Source organism: Salmo trutta, chromosome 21 (assembly GCF_901001165.1).
Source record: "Salmo trutta chromosome 21, fSalTru1.1, whole genome shotgun sequence".
NCBI classification, from domain to species: domain Eukaryota; kingdom Metazoa; phylum Chordata; class Actinopteri; order Salmoniformes; family Salmonidae; genus Salmo; species Salmo trutta.
Window position 1 is genome coordinate 43,496,625 of NC_042977.1, and position 17,763 is coordinate 43,514,387.

The 17,763-nt window shown below is 43.0% G+C and overlaps 2 protein-coding genes across 5 annotated transcripts; one reads left to right on the plus strand and one right to left on the minus strand.

Annotated features, from left to right (window-relative positions):
- The first annotated feature begins 527 nt into the window (after nt 1-527).
- On the plus strand, nt 528-10,404 carry LOC115157506 (purine nucleoside phosphorylase). The gene is made up of 6 exons (XM_029705817.1): nt 528-762; nt 1,847-2,016; nt 2,112-2,215; nt 7,497-7,672; nt 7,892-8,082; nt 8,336-10,404. Exons 1-6 carry the CDS (start codon nt 740-742, stop codon nt 8,551-8,553), a joined length of 882 nt encoding a protein of 293 aa, XP_029561677.1. The 5' UTR covers nt 528-739; the 3' UTR covers nt 8,554-10,404.
- A 2,587-nt stretch (nt 10,405-12,991) lies between these two features.
- Nucleotides 12,992-16,969, minus strand: LOC115157507 (zinc finger protein 260). Of its 4 annotated transcripts, XM_029705822.1 has the most exons (6): nt 16,637-16,969; nt 16,155-16,211; nt 15,546-15,634; nt 15,217-15,307; nt 13,265-14,456; nt 12,992-13,222 (listed from the first exon to the last, which is right to left on the minus strand). In XM_029705822.1, exons 3-5 carry the CDS (start codon nt 15,624-15,626, stop codon nt 13,270-13,272), a joined length of 1,359 nt encoding a protein of 452 aa, XP_029561682.1. In that variant the 5' UTR covers nt 15,627-15,634; nt 16,155-16,211; nt 16,637-16,969; the 3' UTR covers nt 12,992-13,222; nt 13,265-13,269. The 4 variants fall into 4 exon arrangements, with proteins under 4 accessions (XP_029561682.1, XP_029561681.1, XP_029561680.1 ...); XM_029705821.1 differs by lacking the exon at nt 16,155-16,211; XM_029705820.1 differs by lacking the exons at nt 16,155-16,211; nt 16,637-16,969 and having other exon boundaries at nt 12,992-13,219; nt 14,805-15,307.
- Between the last annotated feature and the right edge of the window lie 794 nt (nt 16,970-17,763).

The window sequence follows — 17,763 nt, forward strand, 5'->3', positions numbered from 1 at the left end:
ATATGTGGGAACTCCTTCAAGACTGTTGGAAAAGCATTCCAGGTGCATTCCAGCTGGTTGAGAGAATGCCAAGAGTGTGAAAAGCTGTCATCAAGGCAAAGGGTGACTATTTGAAGAATCTCAAATATATAATATATTTTGATTTGTTAAACACTTTTTTGGTTACTACATGATTCCATATGTGTTATTTCATAGTGTTGATGTCTTCACTATTATACTACAATGTAGAAAATAGTAAAAATAGAGAAAAACCCTTGAATGAGTAGGTGTTCTTAATCTTTTGAAAGGTAGTGTATATATTTCAAATTTTAACTCAGGTTCCTTGTTTCCGAGTTGTATTGAACACGGCATAAGCTCCGAGTTTCCTACTTGTAAACTGAATGAACCAATAGGAAGCTCGAGTTTCCGAGTTGTTTTGAAATCACCAAGAGCAATTGCGGCATCATCATCCGAACAACACCCGCGTGACAGTCCAATAGGAGCGCGAGCTGTCACCGTACGTCACACCGGGATGTGGCTCGTGTGGAAGGAGGTTTATATACACTCAAAGTAAACTTCCCGAAACTTTTAGAAGCGTCAGCACTGAGTTGAGTTGGCTATTATTTAAATAGGCCTATTTATCTCTTTACAAACGTTTCACACATTTAGTCTCATTGAGGCTATCCAAACTTGTCAGGTCAGTTAGTCGGTCCATAATTTATTTGAAAAGTAATTTTTGGCAACTTGCAGGAGCATCATCATGTATCCAGAATCTACAGTGGGGTACGTGTTTTCCTACTATATCCACTGTTAATTATAGCTGCGGATTCAGATATCAGAAGCATCAGTAATAGTAATTGTGAACCTTATATGGTGCTGTATGGAATTGTTTAATGTTATGAGTGAGTGTGGACTAATATAGATGAATGTGCGTGTTTAACGGAAGGTTGTGGTCTTTTGCGCTTCTGTAGACCTGCTATATTTTGTTATTATTTTTGGTCCAGTCCTAGGTTAATTTCTCAAGCGTTTTTCTTGGAAGAGCAGTTTTACCTGGTGACAGGCGCTAAATTAATGGTTAAAAGGACATCTTTTACTGGGCAGCGGAAATTCCTCAACATGGAAAATGTAGCCGTAACTTTGTGCGCTTGGTTCGTCACGTAGCCCAGCCCCATGAAGGAATCTGTTACTAGACCTACACATGCCATGGGGTGTGTTAACATTGTGGATGCTGGTAGTACCCTTTTACTGTTAATCGAGAATCAGATGAAGATGATTTACAATAGGCGAGAGCGTGCGTGTGTGGGAAGTCCTTGGTAAATGTTCTCAGTGGTAATCTTGTTGTGATGTTATATTACATAATAAAAGGCTGCTTCTTCAGACACAGCTGTTTCCCAATTCCCTTCTCGCTCCACCGCTTTAACTCACACTTAGGAGCTGACCCAAATGGCACCCTATTCCCTTTATAATGCACTACTTTTAACCAGGGCTCATAGGACTCCGGTCAAAAGTAGTGCACTATGTAAGGCATAGGGTGCCATTTGGGCCATGACGACAGATGGAAATGCCTATCTCGCTGTTTCTTACTATGAGGCTGTTTTCCCACACATTTCCCACCTCACTCCCTCTGTCAATTACATTTCTATTTTCATTTCAATTTCAATTTAAGGGGCTTTATTGGCATGGGAAACATATGTTAACATTGCCAAAGCAAGTGAAAAATATAATAAACAGAAGTGAAATAAAAAAATAAAAAATGTACAGTAAACATTGCACTTACAAAGTTCCAAAATAATAAACATTTCAAATGTCATATTATGTCTATATACACTGTGGTAATGATCTCTCTCTCTTTTTCTCTCTCTCTCAGGTGCAGCTTTGAGGAGTGCAGTGCTACAGCTGAATGGCTCCTGTCCCGTACAGAGATACGCCCCCTGGTGGGGATAGTTTGTGGCTCAGGCCTGGGAGGCTTGGCAGAAATGCTGAAAGACCAGATGGCATTTAAATACAGCGACATTCCTAACTTTCCCCAGAGCACAGGTGTGTAGTTTTGTATGCGTGTTATGCATGTATACTTATCTCTAATACACAGTGTGTGTGTGTGTACTGATCTAACTGGTTTTTGTGTGTTCCAGTGCATGGTCATGCTGGCAGGTTGGTGTTTGGCAAGCTGAAAGGGAAAGCATGTGTTTGTATGCAGGGAAGATTCCATCTCTATGAGGGATACCCCATCCATAAGGTTTGTTGATGTTTATTTGTGTATATATATATATACCCCACACAATGTACAAATGGTCTAGAGAGAGAGAGAGAGAGAGAGAGAGAGAGAGAGAGAGAGAGAGAGAGAGAGAGAGAGAGAGAGAGAGAGAGAGAGAGAGAGAGAGAGAGAGAGAGCATTGTTACAACACTATATATACATAATATGACATTTGTAAGGTCTTTATTCTTTTGGAACTTCTGTGAGTGTAATGTTTACTGTTCATTTGTATTGTTTATTTCACTTTTGTTTATTATCTACCTCACTTGCTTTGGCAATGTTAACATATGTTAACAATGTGTCATAATAGTGTTTAACATAATTTTCGAATGACTACCTCATCTTCCACTGTTCGACTGAGGGATCTTACAGATAATTGTGGGGTACAGACCCCACACATACAGACCCCACACATACATTTATCTGTAAGATCCCTCAGTCGAACAGTGGAATTTCAAACACAGAGTCAACCACAAAGACCAGGGAGGTTTTCCAATGCTTCGCAAAGAAGGGCACCTATTGGTAGATGAGTAAAAAAAAAAAGTATATACAGTAGCTAAGCACAGGCAAAATCCTAGATGAAAACCTGTTTGTCTGCTGTCCACCAGACACTGGGAGACAAATTCACCTTTCAGCAGGACAATAACCTAAAAATACAAGGCCAAACATCCACTGGAGTTGCTTACCAAGATGACATTGAACGGTCCTGAGTGGCCTAGTTACAGTTTTGACTTAAATCGTCTTGAAAATAATGTACAAAATATTGTACAATCCAGGTGTGAAAAGCTCTTAAAGACTTAACCAGAAAGACTCACTGCTGTAATCAAATCACATTTTATGTCACATGCGCCGAATACAACAGGTGTATTAGAGTAAAATGCTTACTTACAAGCCCTTAACCAACATAGCAGTTTTAAGAAAAAAGTGTTAAAGTATTTACTAAAATTAACTGAAGTAAAAAATAAATAAGAAAAAAATACGAAAAAAAAGAAAAATAACAGTAGCGAGGCTATATACAGGGTATTACGGTACAGAGTCAATGTGGAGGCTATATACAGGGTATTACGGTACAGAGTCAATGTGGAGGCTATATACAGGGTATTACGGTACAGAGTCAATGTGGAGGCTATATACAGGGTATTACGGTACAGAGTCAATGTGGAGGCTATATACAGGGTGTTACGGTACAGAGTCAACGTGGAGGCTATATACAGGGTATTACGGTACAGAGTCAATGTGGAGGTTATATACAGGGTGTTACGGTACAGAGTCAACGTGGAGGCTATATACAGGGTGTTACGGTACAGAGTCAACGTGGAGGCTATATACAGGGTGTTACGGTACAGAGTCAACGTGGAGGCTATATACAGGGTGTTACGGTACAGAGTCAATGTGGAGGCTATATACAGGGTATTACGGTACAGAGTCAATGTGGAGGCTATATACAGGGTATTACGGTACAGAGTCAATGTGGAGGTTATATACAGGGTGTTACGGTACAGAGTCAATGTGGAGGCTATATACAGGGTATTACGGTACAGAGTCAATGTGGAGGCTATATACAGGGTGTTACGGTACAGAGTCAACGTGGAGGCTATATACAGGGTATTACGGTACAGAGTCAATGTGGAGGCTATATACAGGGTATTACGGTACAGAGTCATTGTGGAGGCTATATACAGGGTATTACGGTACAGAGTCAATGTGGAGGCTATATACAGGGTGTTACGGTACAGTCAACGTGGAGGCTATATACAGGGTATTACGGTACAGAGTCAATGTGGAGGCTATATACAGGGTATTACGGTACAGAGTCAATGTGGAGGCTATATACAGGGTATTACGGTACAGAGTCAATGTGGAGGCTATATACAGGGTGTTACGGTACAGAGTCAATGTGGAGGCTATATACAGGGTGTTACGGTACAGAGTCAACGTGGAGGCTATATACAGGGTATTACGGTACAGAGTCAATGTGGAGGCTATATACAGGGTATTACGGTACAGAGTCAATGTGGAGGCTATATACAGGGTATTACGGTACAGAGTCAATGTGGAGGCTATATACAGGGTATTACGGTACAGAGTCAATGTGGAGGCTATATACAGGAGGTACCGGTACAGAGTCAATGTGGAGGCTATATACAGGGTGTTACGGTACAGAGTCAATGTGGAGGCTATATACAGGGTATTACGGTACAGAGTCAATGTGGAGGCTATATACAGGGTGTTACGGTACAGAGTCAATGTGGAGGCTATATACAGGGTATTACGGTACAGAGTCAATGTGGAGGCTATATACAGGGTATTACGGTACAGAGTCAATGTGGAGGCTATATACAGGGTATTACGGTACAGAGTCAATGTGGAGGCTATATACAGGGTATTACGGTACAGAGTCAATGTGGAGGCTATATACAGGGTATTACGGTACAGAGTCAATGTGGAGGCTATATACAGGGTATTACGGTACAGAGTCAATGTGGAGGCTATATACAGGGTATTACGGTACAGAGTCAATGTGGAGGCTATATACAGGGTATTACGGTACAGAGTCAATGTGGAGGCTATATACAGGGTATTACGATACAGAGTCAATGTGGAGGCTATATACAGGGTGTTACGGTACAGAGTCAATGTGGAGGCTATATACAGGGTATTACGGTACAGAGTCAATGTGGAGGCTATATACAGGGTATTACGGTACAGAGTCAATGTGGAGGCTATATACAGGGTATTACGGTACAGAGTCAATGTGGAGGCTATATACAGGGGGTACCGGTACAGAGTCAATGTGGAGGCTATATACAGGGTATTACGGTACAGAGTCAATGTGGAGGCTATATACAGGGTGTTACGGTACAGAGTCAATGTGGAGGCTATATACAGGGTGTTACGGTACAGAGTCAATGTGGAGGCTATATACAGGGGGTACCGGTACAGAGTCAATGTGGAGGCTATATACAGGGGGTACCGGTACAGAGTCAATGTGGAGGCTATATACAGGGTGTTACGGTAAAGAGTCAATGTGTAGGCTATATATAGGGGGTACCGGTAAAGAGTCAATGTGGAGGCTATATACAGGGGGTACCGGTAAAGAGTCAATGTGGAGGCTATATACAGGGGGTACCGGTACAGAGTCAATGTGGAGACTATATACAGGTGGTACCAGTACAGAGTCAATGTGGAGGCTATATACAGGGGGTACCGGTACAGAGTCAATGTGGAGGCTATATACAGGGGGTACCGGTACAGAGTCAATGTGGAGGCTATATACAGGGGGTACCGGTACAGAGTCAATGTGGAGGCTATATACAGGGGGTACCGGTACAGAGTCAATGTGGAGGCTATATACAGGTGGTACCGGTACAGAGTCAATGTGGAGGCTATATACAGGGGGTACCGGTACACAGTCAACGTGGAGGCTATATACAGGAGGGTACCGGGACAGAGTCAACGTGGAGGTTATATACAGGAGGTACCGGTACAGAGTCAACGTGGAGGCTATATACAGGAGGTACCAGTACAGAGTCAACGTGGAGGCTATATACAGGAGGTACCGGTACAGAGTCAATGTGGAGGCTATATACAGGAGGTACCAGTACAGAGTCAACGTGGAGGTTATATACAGGAGGTACTGGTACAGAGTCAACATGTAGGCTATATACAGGGGGTACCGGTACAGAGTCAATGTGGAGGCTATATACAGGGGGTACCGGTACAGAGTCAATGTGGAGGCTATATACAGGGGGTACCGGTACAGAGTCAATGTGGAGGCTATATACAGGAGGTACCGGTACAGAGTCAATGTGTAGGCTATATATAGGGGGTACCGGTACAGAGTCAATGTCGAGGCTATATACAGGGGGTACCGGTACAGAGTCAATGTGGAGGCTATATACAGGGGGTACCGGTACAGAGTCAATGTGGAGGCTATATACAGGAGGTACCGGTACAGAGTCAATGTGTAGGCTATATATAGGGGGTACCGGTACAGAGTCAATGTGGAGGCTATATACAGGGGGTACCGGTACAGAGTCAATGTGGAGGCTATATACAGGGGGTACCGGTACAGAGTCAATGTGGAGGCTATATACAGGGGGTACCGGTACAGAGTCAATGTGGAGGCTATATACAGGGGGTACCGGTACAGAGTCAATGTGGAGGCTATATACAGGGGGTACCGGTACAGAGTCAATGTGGAGGCTATATACAGGGGGTACCGGTACAGAGTCAAAGTGGAGGCTATATACAGGGGGTACCGGTACAGAGTCAATGTGCGGGGGAACAGGTTAGTCGAGGTAATTGAGGTAATATGTACATGTAGGTGGAGGTAAAGTGACTATGCATAGATAATAAACAGAGAGTAGCAGCAGCGTAAAAATGGGGGGTGGTGTCAATGAAATTGTCCAGGTAGCATTTTAATAAGCTGTTCAGGAGGCTTATGGCTTGGGGGGTAGAAGCTGTTAAGAAGCCTTTCAGACCTAGACTTGGCGCTCCGGTACCACTTGAAGCTCTCAACCTGCTCCACTACAGCCCCGTCGATGAGAAAGGGGGCGTGCTCGGTCCTCCTTTTTCTGTAGTCCATAATCATCTCCCATGTCTTGATCATGTTGAGGAAGAGGTTGTTGTCCTGGCATCACACTGCCAGGTCTCTGACCTCCTCCCTATAGGCTGTCTCATCGTTGTTGGTGATCAGGCCTATCACTGTTGTGTCGTCGGCAAACTTAATGATGGTGTTGGAGTTGTGCTTGGCCGCTGCCAAATTATTCACTGCCAAAGGTTTGAATACTTATGTAAATAAGATATTTCTGTATTTCATTTAACAAATTTGCAAAACATTTCTAAAATATGTCTTCACTTTGTCATTATGGGGTATTGTGTGTAGATGGGTGAGAATTGTTTTTTTTGTCCCCCATTTTGATTTCAGGCTGTATCACAACAAAATGTTGTATCAGTCAAGGGGTATGAGTACTTCCTGTAGGCACTGTATATATCACCGCCTGTTTTGAGTGTTTTTGTGTGTTATTTAAGCCCTGGATTCCTGTCATTCTTTTTGAGCACCTCTCTTACTTACTTTTGTTTGCTGAAGTGCAGAGGCCTACCTGAACTCTATTCTTCGCATCGTATTTCACAGTATAGCTGGCTGTGCATTTGAATGTTAATAGGATCCCCATTAGCTGATGCCACGGCGTCAGCTAATCTTCATGTGTTAAAAAAAAACTTTATAAACAATTACAATTTAAATACCCAAATATTGCAGGTAACAATGCCCATGCGGATTTTCAAGCTGCTGGGTGTGGAGACTGTCATCCTGACCAATGCAGCTGGAGGCCTCAATCAGGACTACAAGGTTGGGGACATCATGATCATCAAAGACCACATCAACATGCCTGGGTTCGCTGGGAACAACCCACTGGCAGGACCCAATGATGAGAGGTGTGTGGTTATGTATATAGGGAACGGTTAGGGACGTACAATAGGGTGATTGCGGAATTGCATATTAAAAAGGGTGCCGATGCCCAAAAATGCCTGTTTTACTTGAATTAAGCAAATGTAATTACTAGGCAACGTTTTTGGGGTGTGTACCCTTTTTCCACGACTGGTTTATCAGGGACTGAAAACAGGTTTGGTTAACTTGCTACCTTCTCCTCTTAGGTTCGGGGTTCGGTTCCCCTCCATGTCTGATGCGTATGACAGGGAACTTCTGCAGCTGGCACAAGGTGTGGGGGCGGAGCTTGGCTTTGGTGACTTCCTGAGAGAGGGAGTTTACTGCGTCCTGGGCGGGCCCTCGTTCGAAACCATCGCTGAGTGTCGTATGATGAACAGACTGGGGGCTGACGCTGTGGGTGAGTCCTGGAGCAGCTAAACCAAGTTATCACAACACCTCAGCACTACTACAATCATCTTCTACTCTAGCAACAATTTAAACTTCTAAACTTCTTCCACTGCCATAACAACACTTTTGCAAGCACTCCGTTGTTCTTGTAGTTTGCTCTTGCAGCATTTCATGCAGAATTATGAAGAATGCAACTCTGCAACTTTTGAATTACATTGTCAGTTAGTGCATTGCTTTTGTCCTCCCCTTTCTCGTTATTCTAGGCATGAGTACGGTGCACGAGGTGATTGTAGCGCGTCACTGTGGGATGCGTGTGTTCGCCCTGTCCCTGATCACCAACCAGGCTGTGATGGACTACGACAGCCAGGAGAAGGCCAACCACGAGGAGGTCCTGGAGACAGGCCAGCTGAGGGCAAAGCAGCTAGAGAGACTGGTGTCCAACATGGTGACCCACATAGAGCACAACAATAACGACGCCTGATAACTCTGACTGACCCTGGTTACACCGTGTGTGTGTGTGTGGTGTGTGGGTGTGTGTGTGTGTGTGGGGGGGGGGGGGTCTGGCCAAGCCAAGCTGTTCTTTTTCTGTACTTTAACATTCTTCAAGGTAGCTGTTTGTTGACAATGTGAATCATTGTTTAATGTTTGTTATGAAAACATGACAATTCCGAGTAAAGTACTATTATTTATGAGCCCTGCACTAAACCTTTATAAATATAGAGCTGTATTGAGGTGAATTGACCCAGACTGACAATAATACATTAAATTAACTTTATATTTATTTTTGTTCAGTTCAGAAATACTTGCACGTTGTACATTCCTTAACAAGTGTGACTAATATGTAGATTTTAAAATTAGATGATATAGGTGAAGTAAATTACCAAAACGTAAGGGTGTTCCCATAATATAGTGGGCTCTAAAGTGCGACCAATTTGGTCGCATATGCAACAAAATATTTAGCTGTGCGAACTGCAGTTTTAATTTTGGAGCACAGAAAGAAAGGAAAAGGGATAGCTTCTTCAGGAGATCAGTGATTCTAGTAAAGATAGTTTAGTATGAAGATGCCTAGAAACTGCTTCTCCAATAGAAATCCTAGATCACGCATGTAGTTATGCGATGTCCTGGCAAAGTTAGCTAGCTAAACTCATGTGCAGAAACACATCATTGGGTCGAACTGTCGTTGCACTGAACTGTGCATTTGCATCCCGTCAAATCAAAGACACTCCTTCGATATAAATGAAAACGTGCCAGTTTGTCACTTTCACAAGGTTATGACATGTTCAGCTACTTAAAACATTGGCTCGAATCTAGATTGAAAATCTAGAAAATGAACAACTAAGGAAGAATTTTCCACTTCTCTCATTGATTTCCCAAACCCCAGTCTGGTCTGTTGAGTCGGCTTTGCGAAGCATCACAATGTTGTGCCTCTCTGAGATTAGAAACTCTGTGATCATAGCAATGAGTGAATGACAGTTGTGACTAGAGTGACTTTATGCAGCAGGTTAGGAGAGCATTTGAGCTAACCCTAGCCATGTTATACCCTTAACCTAAGTATCGTAATCAACCACGTTAGGTATCCTAACTTGCTGCATTTTTTTATTTCTTTATTTTCTCCCTAACTTTCTGCATACGTTCTACTAACCGGCTATGAAAAAGTCACTTCCGGTAATGGCCGTACCCCTTTCTAGTCAAAACCATGAAGGTCAGATCTCTTGCATGTAGTCATCACAAACTTGACGCTCTTAAAGAGACACTGTACAATTTTCAATGTAATGCATCTCAATGAGAAAATAGTGCTTTTACATAATGTAGAAACCTTATATTCCCCACATGACCAGTATTTGTATCAACATTTTAGCTTTAAATAATAAACCAATGTATTTAAAGCATAACATATTCGTATCTAGGGCACAACGTGCTTCGGAAGTAAACAGAGTTAATATAGGCTATATGCTCTTAAAAAAATGTTGTGCTTCTAACTTTTTAAAGTTGGGAGCACCAGTGCTACCAATGACGTTTGAATTTAGAGCACTGACTGTAACGTGCTGTAAAGTAGCAGTGTGTTGGTATACTAACAATTATGTTCTCTGTATATTTTTAATACTTATTTATAGAAGCACTTTTTATTGTGTAATGTATGCTTTTTAGTCAATGTCTTACAAGGGGTTAAACTAGATTATTTGACCTTCCAAACGGCGGGAGGTTTTAGCTTTGCCTTATAAGAATGCTCATGAATGTGTGTATCGATGGGGATTGAAAGGTGAATATAGGGTATTTTGTTGGTGCTATACTCAAGTCTTACTGTCACAATAAACTGAATCAACTTGATGGACTGTGGTGTTCAAGTGCTACTTGTTTTCTATGTCTGTAGAATTACTGTGTTGTCTCACCACAAGCGCCAATCCAGGAAGCTCTTTACCACTTTCTCACCCAACATATTTGAATGCCATGTTGCACCTCCAGCTAGCAATTTCCATGACGTCAGCGCAATGTTTTCTTATATATACCCATACAAGGCCATGAGTAGGTTCTACGTTTTACAAGCTGTCCTCCCCGTCCCTTTAAGAGCAGGGGTTGTGTCCCAAATGGCACCCTATTCCCTATATAGTGCACTGCTTTTGACGTGTTCCCTATATAGGGAATTGGGTGCCATTTGGGATGTGACCCAGATCCTCCTATCATAATTAACCCTTTTTGTCTTATGCCTAATGTGTAAAGTATGACTGCACTTGAGAATTGTGCTGTCAAGACCTAAATCAAGTTCAACCAAACCTAGTTTCTTTTTAAAACTAGCATCACCTTAATTGTAAAATAACACAAAGGTCGCATTTCCCTGCTCAGACGTTGCACGCATCAACCAATGGTTGCGTGCCATGTCAGACTGCGCAGTCAGGCACCAGATTGTTATAAACACTGATACGTAAAATACCTGTTGTAAGAACTGGCATGAGTCAGCAACGTCAGAGCAGGGGAACACAGACTAAATCTGGGGGTGATGCCCAGAATAGGTATCAACTGTATGACACTTTTAGATCAATTACTGACCCCAATAGTCAAGAAACATCCATTTCCTATTTCTTATCAATGCAAGTGACAAATATTTCTGCAACCTTCACAAATAGTCAGAATCAACTACAGGATTTGGTCCTTCCCCAGGCTAGGAGATAGGAGCTTTACCAGGCTTTGAGCTGCTGGTCTTTTACCAGGCTTTGAGCTGCTGGTCCTTTACCAGGCTTTGAGCTGCTGGTCCTTTACCAGGCTTGGAGCTGCTGGTCTTTTACCAGGCTTTGAGCTGCTGGTCCTTTACCAGGCTTGGAGCTAGTCCTTTTACCAGGCTTTGAGCTGCTGGTCTTTTACCAGGCTTGGAGCTGCTGGTCTTTTACCAGGCTTCGAGCTGCTGGTCTTTTACCAGGCTTCGAGCTGCTGGTCTTTTACCAGGCTTTGAGCTGCTGGTCCTTTACCAGGCTTGGAGCTGCTGGTCTTTTACCAGGCTAGGAGCTGTTTCTTGGCAAGGCTAGAAGCTGTAGTTGAAGCACTCTGGGGTAAAGTTTCCCCTAGGTACAACTCAAAGATCAGCTTCCCCTTCCCCAATCCTAACCTTAACCATTGGTGGGGAAAATGCTAAACTGGATCAGCGTCCAGAGGCATCTTCACCGTACTCCGGTGGGAGCAGGAACAGTAATCAGGAAGTGACATCAGTGTTTGTAAATGGGGATGAATGCTCAGGACTTTATTTGCTCTGTAAAGGGCATGTATACTGTGTCTGCTGTGTACTAAAGGTTCCGCCCCAGAGACGTGAAACTATGCACACATACATAGCCACGTCAACATTGAGCCATGTCGTAGCCTGGGTACCAGTCTGTTTGTTCCACTCTTTATACTCCATGGCATATGACAAGGAGTGGAACGTTTGGTAAACAGACTGGTACCCAGGCTAGTCATGAAGTTAACTGTTGCAAAGTTACTCTGCCATGCTTAAAACAGCAGCTTCAGATCATACTGTAACTTTTCAAATGTATACTGAACAAAAAATAAAAGCTGTTGCCAGAGAATTGAATGTTAATTTCTCTATCACAAGCCACCTCCAACGTCATTTTAGAGAATTTGACAGTACATCCAACCGGCCTCCCAACCACAGACAACGTGTAACCACGTCAGCCCAGGACCTCCGCATCCTGCTTCTTCACCTGCGGGATCGTCTGAGGAGGGGGTTGCTGAGGAGTATTTCTGTCTATAATAAAGCCAGTTTCTGGGGAAAAACTAATTCTGATTGGCTGGGCCTAGCTCCCCAGTGGGTGGGCCTATGTCTTCCCAGGCCCACCCATGGCTGCGCCCCTGCTAAGTGATGTGAAATCCATACATTAGAGCCCCAATGAATTTATTTCAATTGACTGATTTCCTTCTATAAACTGTAACTCAGTAAAATCTTTGAAATTGTTGCATGTTGCGTTTATATTTTTGTTCAGTATATATCCGCAAAGCCCTTACTTATTAGAAAAGCATCATAGCACCAATATTTCTGTAATAGGACAACCTCTCCAGAGTTTTCTATATTCTCTTTGACCCCTCTCTGCTGAAATGAGTGGTTCGCCATTACAGTAAAGGAGAACTTCAAATGGGGGTTAGTTCCTGTAGCAAAACTGCACTGGGTGACTAATAGTTTGCTCTGTTCTGAAAGTTGAGTACCACTGCCCTCTGGTGTGTAGAGATTTACACTGTTTACAATTACACAATCCAATACAGCAGTGAAGACTCTACAAAGGTTTCCCTGATTATTAATTGGTGCCACAGCCTACTGTGTGTGTCTATGGGCCATGGTCGAAACTAGAGCACTATATAGAGAAGATGGTGCTATTTGGGACACACCCACTGTTATATGACATGAATAGGTAATAAAACATTTTGCCAGAATACTTGATTATGGAGAGTACTGATTTTCATAGTTTATTTAAAGGCCTGATGCAAAACTATTCACTGTGTATTTTATTTCATGAAATGTTTCTGTAGTGTTGAAAATAGCATAAAACATCAGTTCTAATTTTTCTTGAACTATTTTAATTTCTAAAGTAAAACAAATAACTTCCTCTTAAATTCAGCTTTGAGGACCATATTTACAGACTTCCTGGATAGAGGTTTAATAATAATAATAATAATAATTATTATTATTATTATTATTATTATTATTATAATAACCCACTCAGCTATACCCAGCATGAATAATCCTGTGCCGCTTCAGATGGTGCAGAAGAGTGAAAGTTTTGCCACACTGAGAGCAACCATACGGTCTCTCTCCACTGTGGACACTCTGGTGTGTCTTGAGACTGCTCTGCTGGGTAAACCTCTTCCCACAAGTGGCACAGCTATAGGGTCTCTCTCCCGTGTGAATGCGGTGGTGTATAGTCAGGTGCGAGGAGCAGTGAAAACTCTTCCCGCAGACGGTGCACCGAAACGGCCTCTCTCCCGTGTGACTTCGCTGATGTATCTTGAGATAGGACAAGCGACTAAAACTTTTGCCGCACTGCGAGCAACTGAAAACCTTCTCTGTTATGGCTGTACCCCAGTGATTTTTAGTATTATAATGAGGCATAGTAAAGCTTCTGAGGCCACCTGGTGTAAAAGTGTTATTGTTCAATCGAATCCCTAAATGGGAGGCAGTTGGTCTGTCAGTGTCACCCAGTCCAAAGCTTCGCTCTGCTGTGTGTCCAGTGTCTTGAGGCCTGGACGGTGGGATGTGATTATTCCTCTGGGAGAACACCTGATCTCTCTGCCTGGTCTGCTGCTGTGAATGGTTGATCTGCGGTCGGCACTGAAAAGAACTAGACACAGACTGAGATGCACTTACTTTCTCTTTCTGAAAGACTTTGTTGTACATTGATCCATTGCACGGTCTCTGTAAAGGTGAGATGGTTGATTTACTAGGGCCTTCCACTGGGCTAGAGAGGGGCTGTGGCTGTGCCTCGGAGCGATCTGGAAAACTCTCTGAATACTGCTCGGCTACATAAGAGAAATCAGGAAAGTCAGTCTCTATGACTATGTCATCATTCCCTTGAACTATAGATGACCACAGTTGACTGTCTCTTTCATCCATTACAAACTCAGAGCTCAAGGGGTTTTGCTGCTTTACTGTGCTCCTCTGACATCCAGCCTGACTGAATCCAGAATGTTCTTCCTCCTTCTCAGTCTTTATTACAAACTCTAGAACACTGGTCTCCTCCTCGCCACAGTGCCCAGACTGAGACTGGCACAGCTCACTAAGCTTCTCTTGACCTTCTGCCAGCTGCTCCTCCAGGAGGATCAGTGGGTCCTGATTCTCCTCTTCTTCCAAGTCCTGATGATTCCCAATGGGAAGCTTCTGAATGGCATTATTGCCATATGTGGTGTTTCCTAGATAGAAGGTGCAAAGACAATCGTTATAATTGCAAAGCAAAAGAAAGGATATTTGTAGTTACTTACTGTATGTCAAGAATTGCATGCCCTTCTTATATGTCCCAGAAATATATAATTGCAAAGCAAATGTTATCAAATGAAGGTTCAACACCATGGCCAGTAGAACACTGTTTGGAAACAAAGTAGCCCAAACCCACCCTATTCCCTACATAGTGCACTCCATTTAATCCAAGCTTTACGGGCCCCTGTTCAAAAGTAGTGCACCTTATAGGGAATAGGGTACCATTTGGGACAGTGTTTTGAAAGGAAGTAGGCCTGTCTAATGAACCCAATGAATGCAGTTACCCTGCCTGATGAATGCAGTTTCCCTGTCCAATGGCCCACTGAATGCAGTTGCCGTGTCCAATGGCCCACTGAACGCAGTTGCCGTGTCCAATGGCCCATTGAATGCAGTTGCCGTGTCCAATGGCCCATTGAATGCAGTTGCCGTGTCCAATGGCCCATTGAATGCAGTTGCCGTGTCCAATGGCCCATTGAATGCAGTTGCCGTGTCCAATGGCCCATTGAATGCAGTTGCCGTGTCCAATGGCCCATTGAATGCAGTTGCCGTGTCCAATGGCCCATTGAATGCAGTTGCCGTGTCCAATGGCCCAATGAATGCAGTTGCCGTGTCCAATGGCCCAATGAATGCAGTTGCCGTGTCCAATGGCCCAATGAATGCAGTTGCCGTGTCCAATGGCCCAATGAATTCAGTTACCCTGTCCACTTGGTTCTCTGTGTTGCTCCCTGCTCCATGATCCATCATCCTGTCTCTCTACCTTAATGAAAGGGGTTTCTATCTCTGCAAACTAGAAGAATGAAACTATTAGACAGTATGCATTGTCAATTTGTCAGGTTTCAAGTCTGTAATATTTCATTGGGTTATGGGTTTTCTAGAAATGTTGTGTCCCTTTCGGCTCCTAGTTGAGCAAAGGGACTCAACAGACATGCACCGTCAAGGCCCTTCGGTCTACTTGGAGCCGAAAGGAATACGATACTATCAATCTCTGATTCAACTACACAAGAATCAGTCTACGGAGCACAGACCTTGACTTCTCCCAAAGCTGACCCAAACGCATCCTCATCTACTCGCTGACTGGGTCTCCAGTCTGAAGCACAGCTGTCCATGTATTTCTCTGAAAAGCAAATTATTACAGACATAAAGGACACTCCCAGGACTCTCTGGTAGTAATTTTTTGACAGGTAGGCAACCATAAGATTCCGACCTTATTTATGGTCGCTGTAAGTACATCTTTCCAGTATGGTCCGGAGCCCGGCGAGATATGGTTCGGAAAACGTGTGTGTAACCTTTATTTAATTAGGCAAGTCAGTTTAGAACAAATTGTGCGCCGCCCTATGGGACTCCCAATCACAGCCAGTTGTGATACAGCCTGGATTCGAACCAGGGTTGTCTGTAGTGACACCTCAAGCACTGAGATGCAGTGTCTTAGACCGCTGCACCACTCGGGAGCCCCGAGTTTTCTAACCAACGTTCCTCAATCCAGGGATAGAAGATGGCGCTGTACTACTAATTGTCCAAAATTATACACTGAGAAGACTGAAATACTGATCGATTTTACTGAAACTGTCCTTTTTGTCCTCATGCTAGACTAAAGCAACCCATTGGATTCCACAACACTTCAGGTAGCTACTCACCTCAACGCTAGGCGTCGTATTTTCACGGAATCCATGGGCTGCTATAGCCTAGGTAGACTAACATTGGGACGACAAAGGCAGTTTAATAAAGAAATAGCAGTATTACAATATTTTCGATGTAACATTTTAATAATGGGAAAATTAGGATTACAGCGTCATCTTCCATCCCTGGATTGAGGTACGTTTCCTGAACCTTATCTAGCGTCTGCTCTGTGGTGTCCTGAGCTAGCTGGTAGGTAATGTTAGCCTGACAACTACATTTCAAAACAAAAATCGGCCCAATAACATCTATATTTCTCTATCTAATGTTTTCCTTGAATAAACACAACCACATAAATACTTAGCTAGGTATTAGAATAGCCTTATCTACAAATAACAATAGAGGCCTAGCCTGTACGACTGAGCACTTTGGAGATAACGTTAACTAGCTAACAACAGTAACGTTAACTTCTGCGTACCACACCATTTGGTACAGTACTCACCAGTTTGTCGTGGAATCCGCGCAATCTTCAGTTCATTTTCAATCAGGAGCAGTTTTCTCCGCAGAATTTCATTATCATTATGCTTCCGAGATATTTCGAAATGTAATACAGCACAGTTGTCATCGATAAGTTTGGCAATTTCTGCCACCGCTGATTTGGCTAAAACCTCCATGATCGAGGTTAGTTGTGTCTGAAGGGCGATACAGTTAGACATTTTGAGTGTCGTTTAAAAACGAGTTAATGTAAATGTTATTCTAAAAGCTAGCTAGCTACATCAGCCAATTTAAATGTCTGCAAAATAAACCTAGCTAACGTTAGCTAGCTACTTCCGAGTCAAAATCTTCTTCTATCATATAATGGCGGTCAGCAAACCAACGTTAAAGGTGCATGCCGCCACCTACTGTGCTGGAGTGTGTGGACAATCATGGTTTACAACATTAGTTCCACATTTCTAAATCCTCCAACCTAACTCAGCACTTCTGAGAGAGAAAAAAAGCCTATTAACTTCTAATAGACCATGCGCCAAATCCCTTCCAAACCCCCCAACCCTGTCCAACTCAATGACCTTACACTTAAATCTTTCCCTCTCTTCAACACACTTGCAACAATATAACACATGCTCCATCGTTTCATCGACCATACTCTCCAGACACAAACCAAGTCACATGCTTGCCAACGAGATGTAAAGACGAGTTCAATGTATAATGTCCTAGACATGTTGAGCAAATACCACCTCTTCCTTCCTAATCTGACCTTTGAATCTTGGTCCACCAACCTTTCTTTGGAGGGAATATAAATGTCGGCCCTTGGGCTCAGGGTCCCATCTTTTCTGCCACACAAAAAGGCTCTGAGCTTACATTTGGCCTCACCTTTACCCAGTGGAACATTCATATGAATTATGACTCATTTTAAAGCTCTTTTGGCTATGTGGTCTACAATTTAATTCCCTTCCACACCCAAATGGGCTGGGACCCAGCAGAATCTCACGACTTCACCCACTATCTTAATTCTCCATAATAACATTAATGCTTCCAATAGTATGTCACTCCTATTAGATTTGCCAGATGATAAACTATTCAATATAGACAGAGAATCTGAGCATACTATATATCATTCTGACAGGTTGA

Coding starts and splice junctions, on each gene's coding strand:
- LOC115157506 (XM_029705817.1), top strand. CDS start 740: ATGTATCCAGAATCTACAGTGGG. Junction 763..1,846: donor TATCCAGAATCTACAGTGGG/GTACGTGTTTTC, acceptor TCTCTCTCTCAG/GTGCAGCTTTGAGGAGTGCA. Junction 2,216..7,496: donor AGGGATACCCCATCCATAAG/GTTTGTTGATGT, acceptor CAAATATTGCAG/GTAACAATGCCCATGCGGAT.
- LOC115157507 (XM_029705820.1), bottom strand. CDS start 15,264: ATGATGGATCATGGAGCAGGGAGCAACACAGAGAACCAAGTGGACAGG. Junction 14,457..14,804: donor AACTGCATTCATCAGGCAGG/GTAACTGCATTC, acceptor CCTTCTATCTAG/GAAACACCACATATGGCAAT.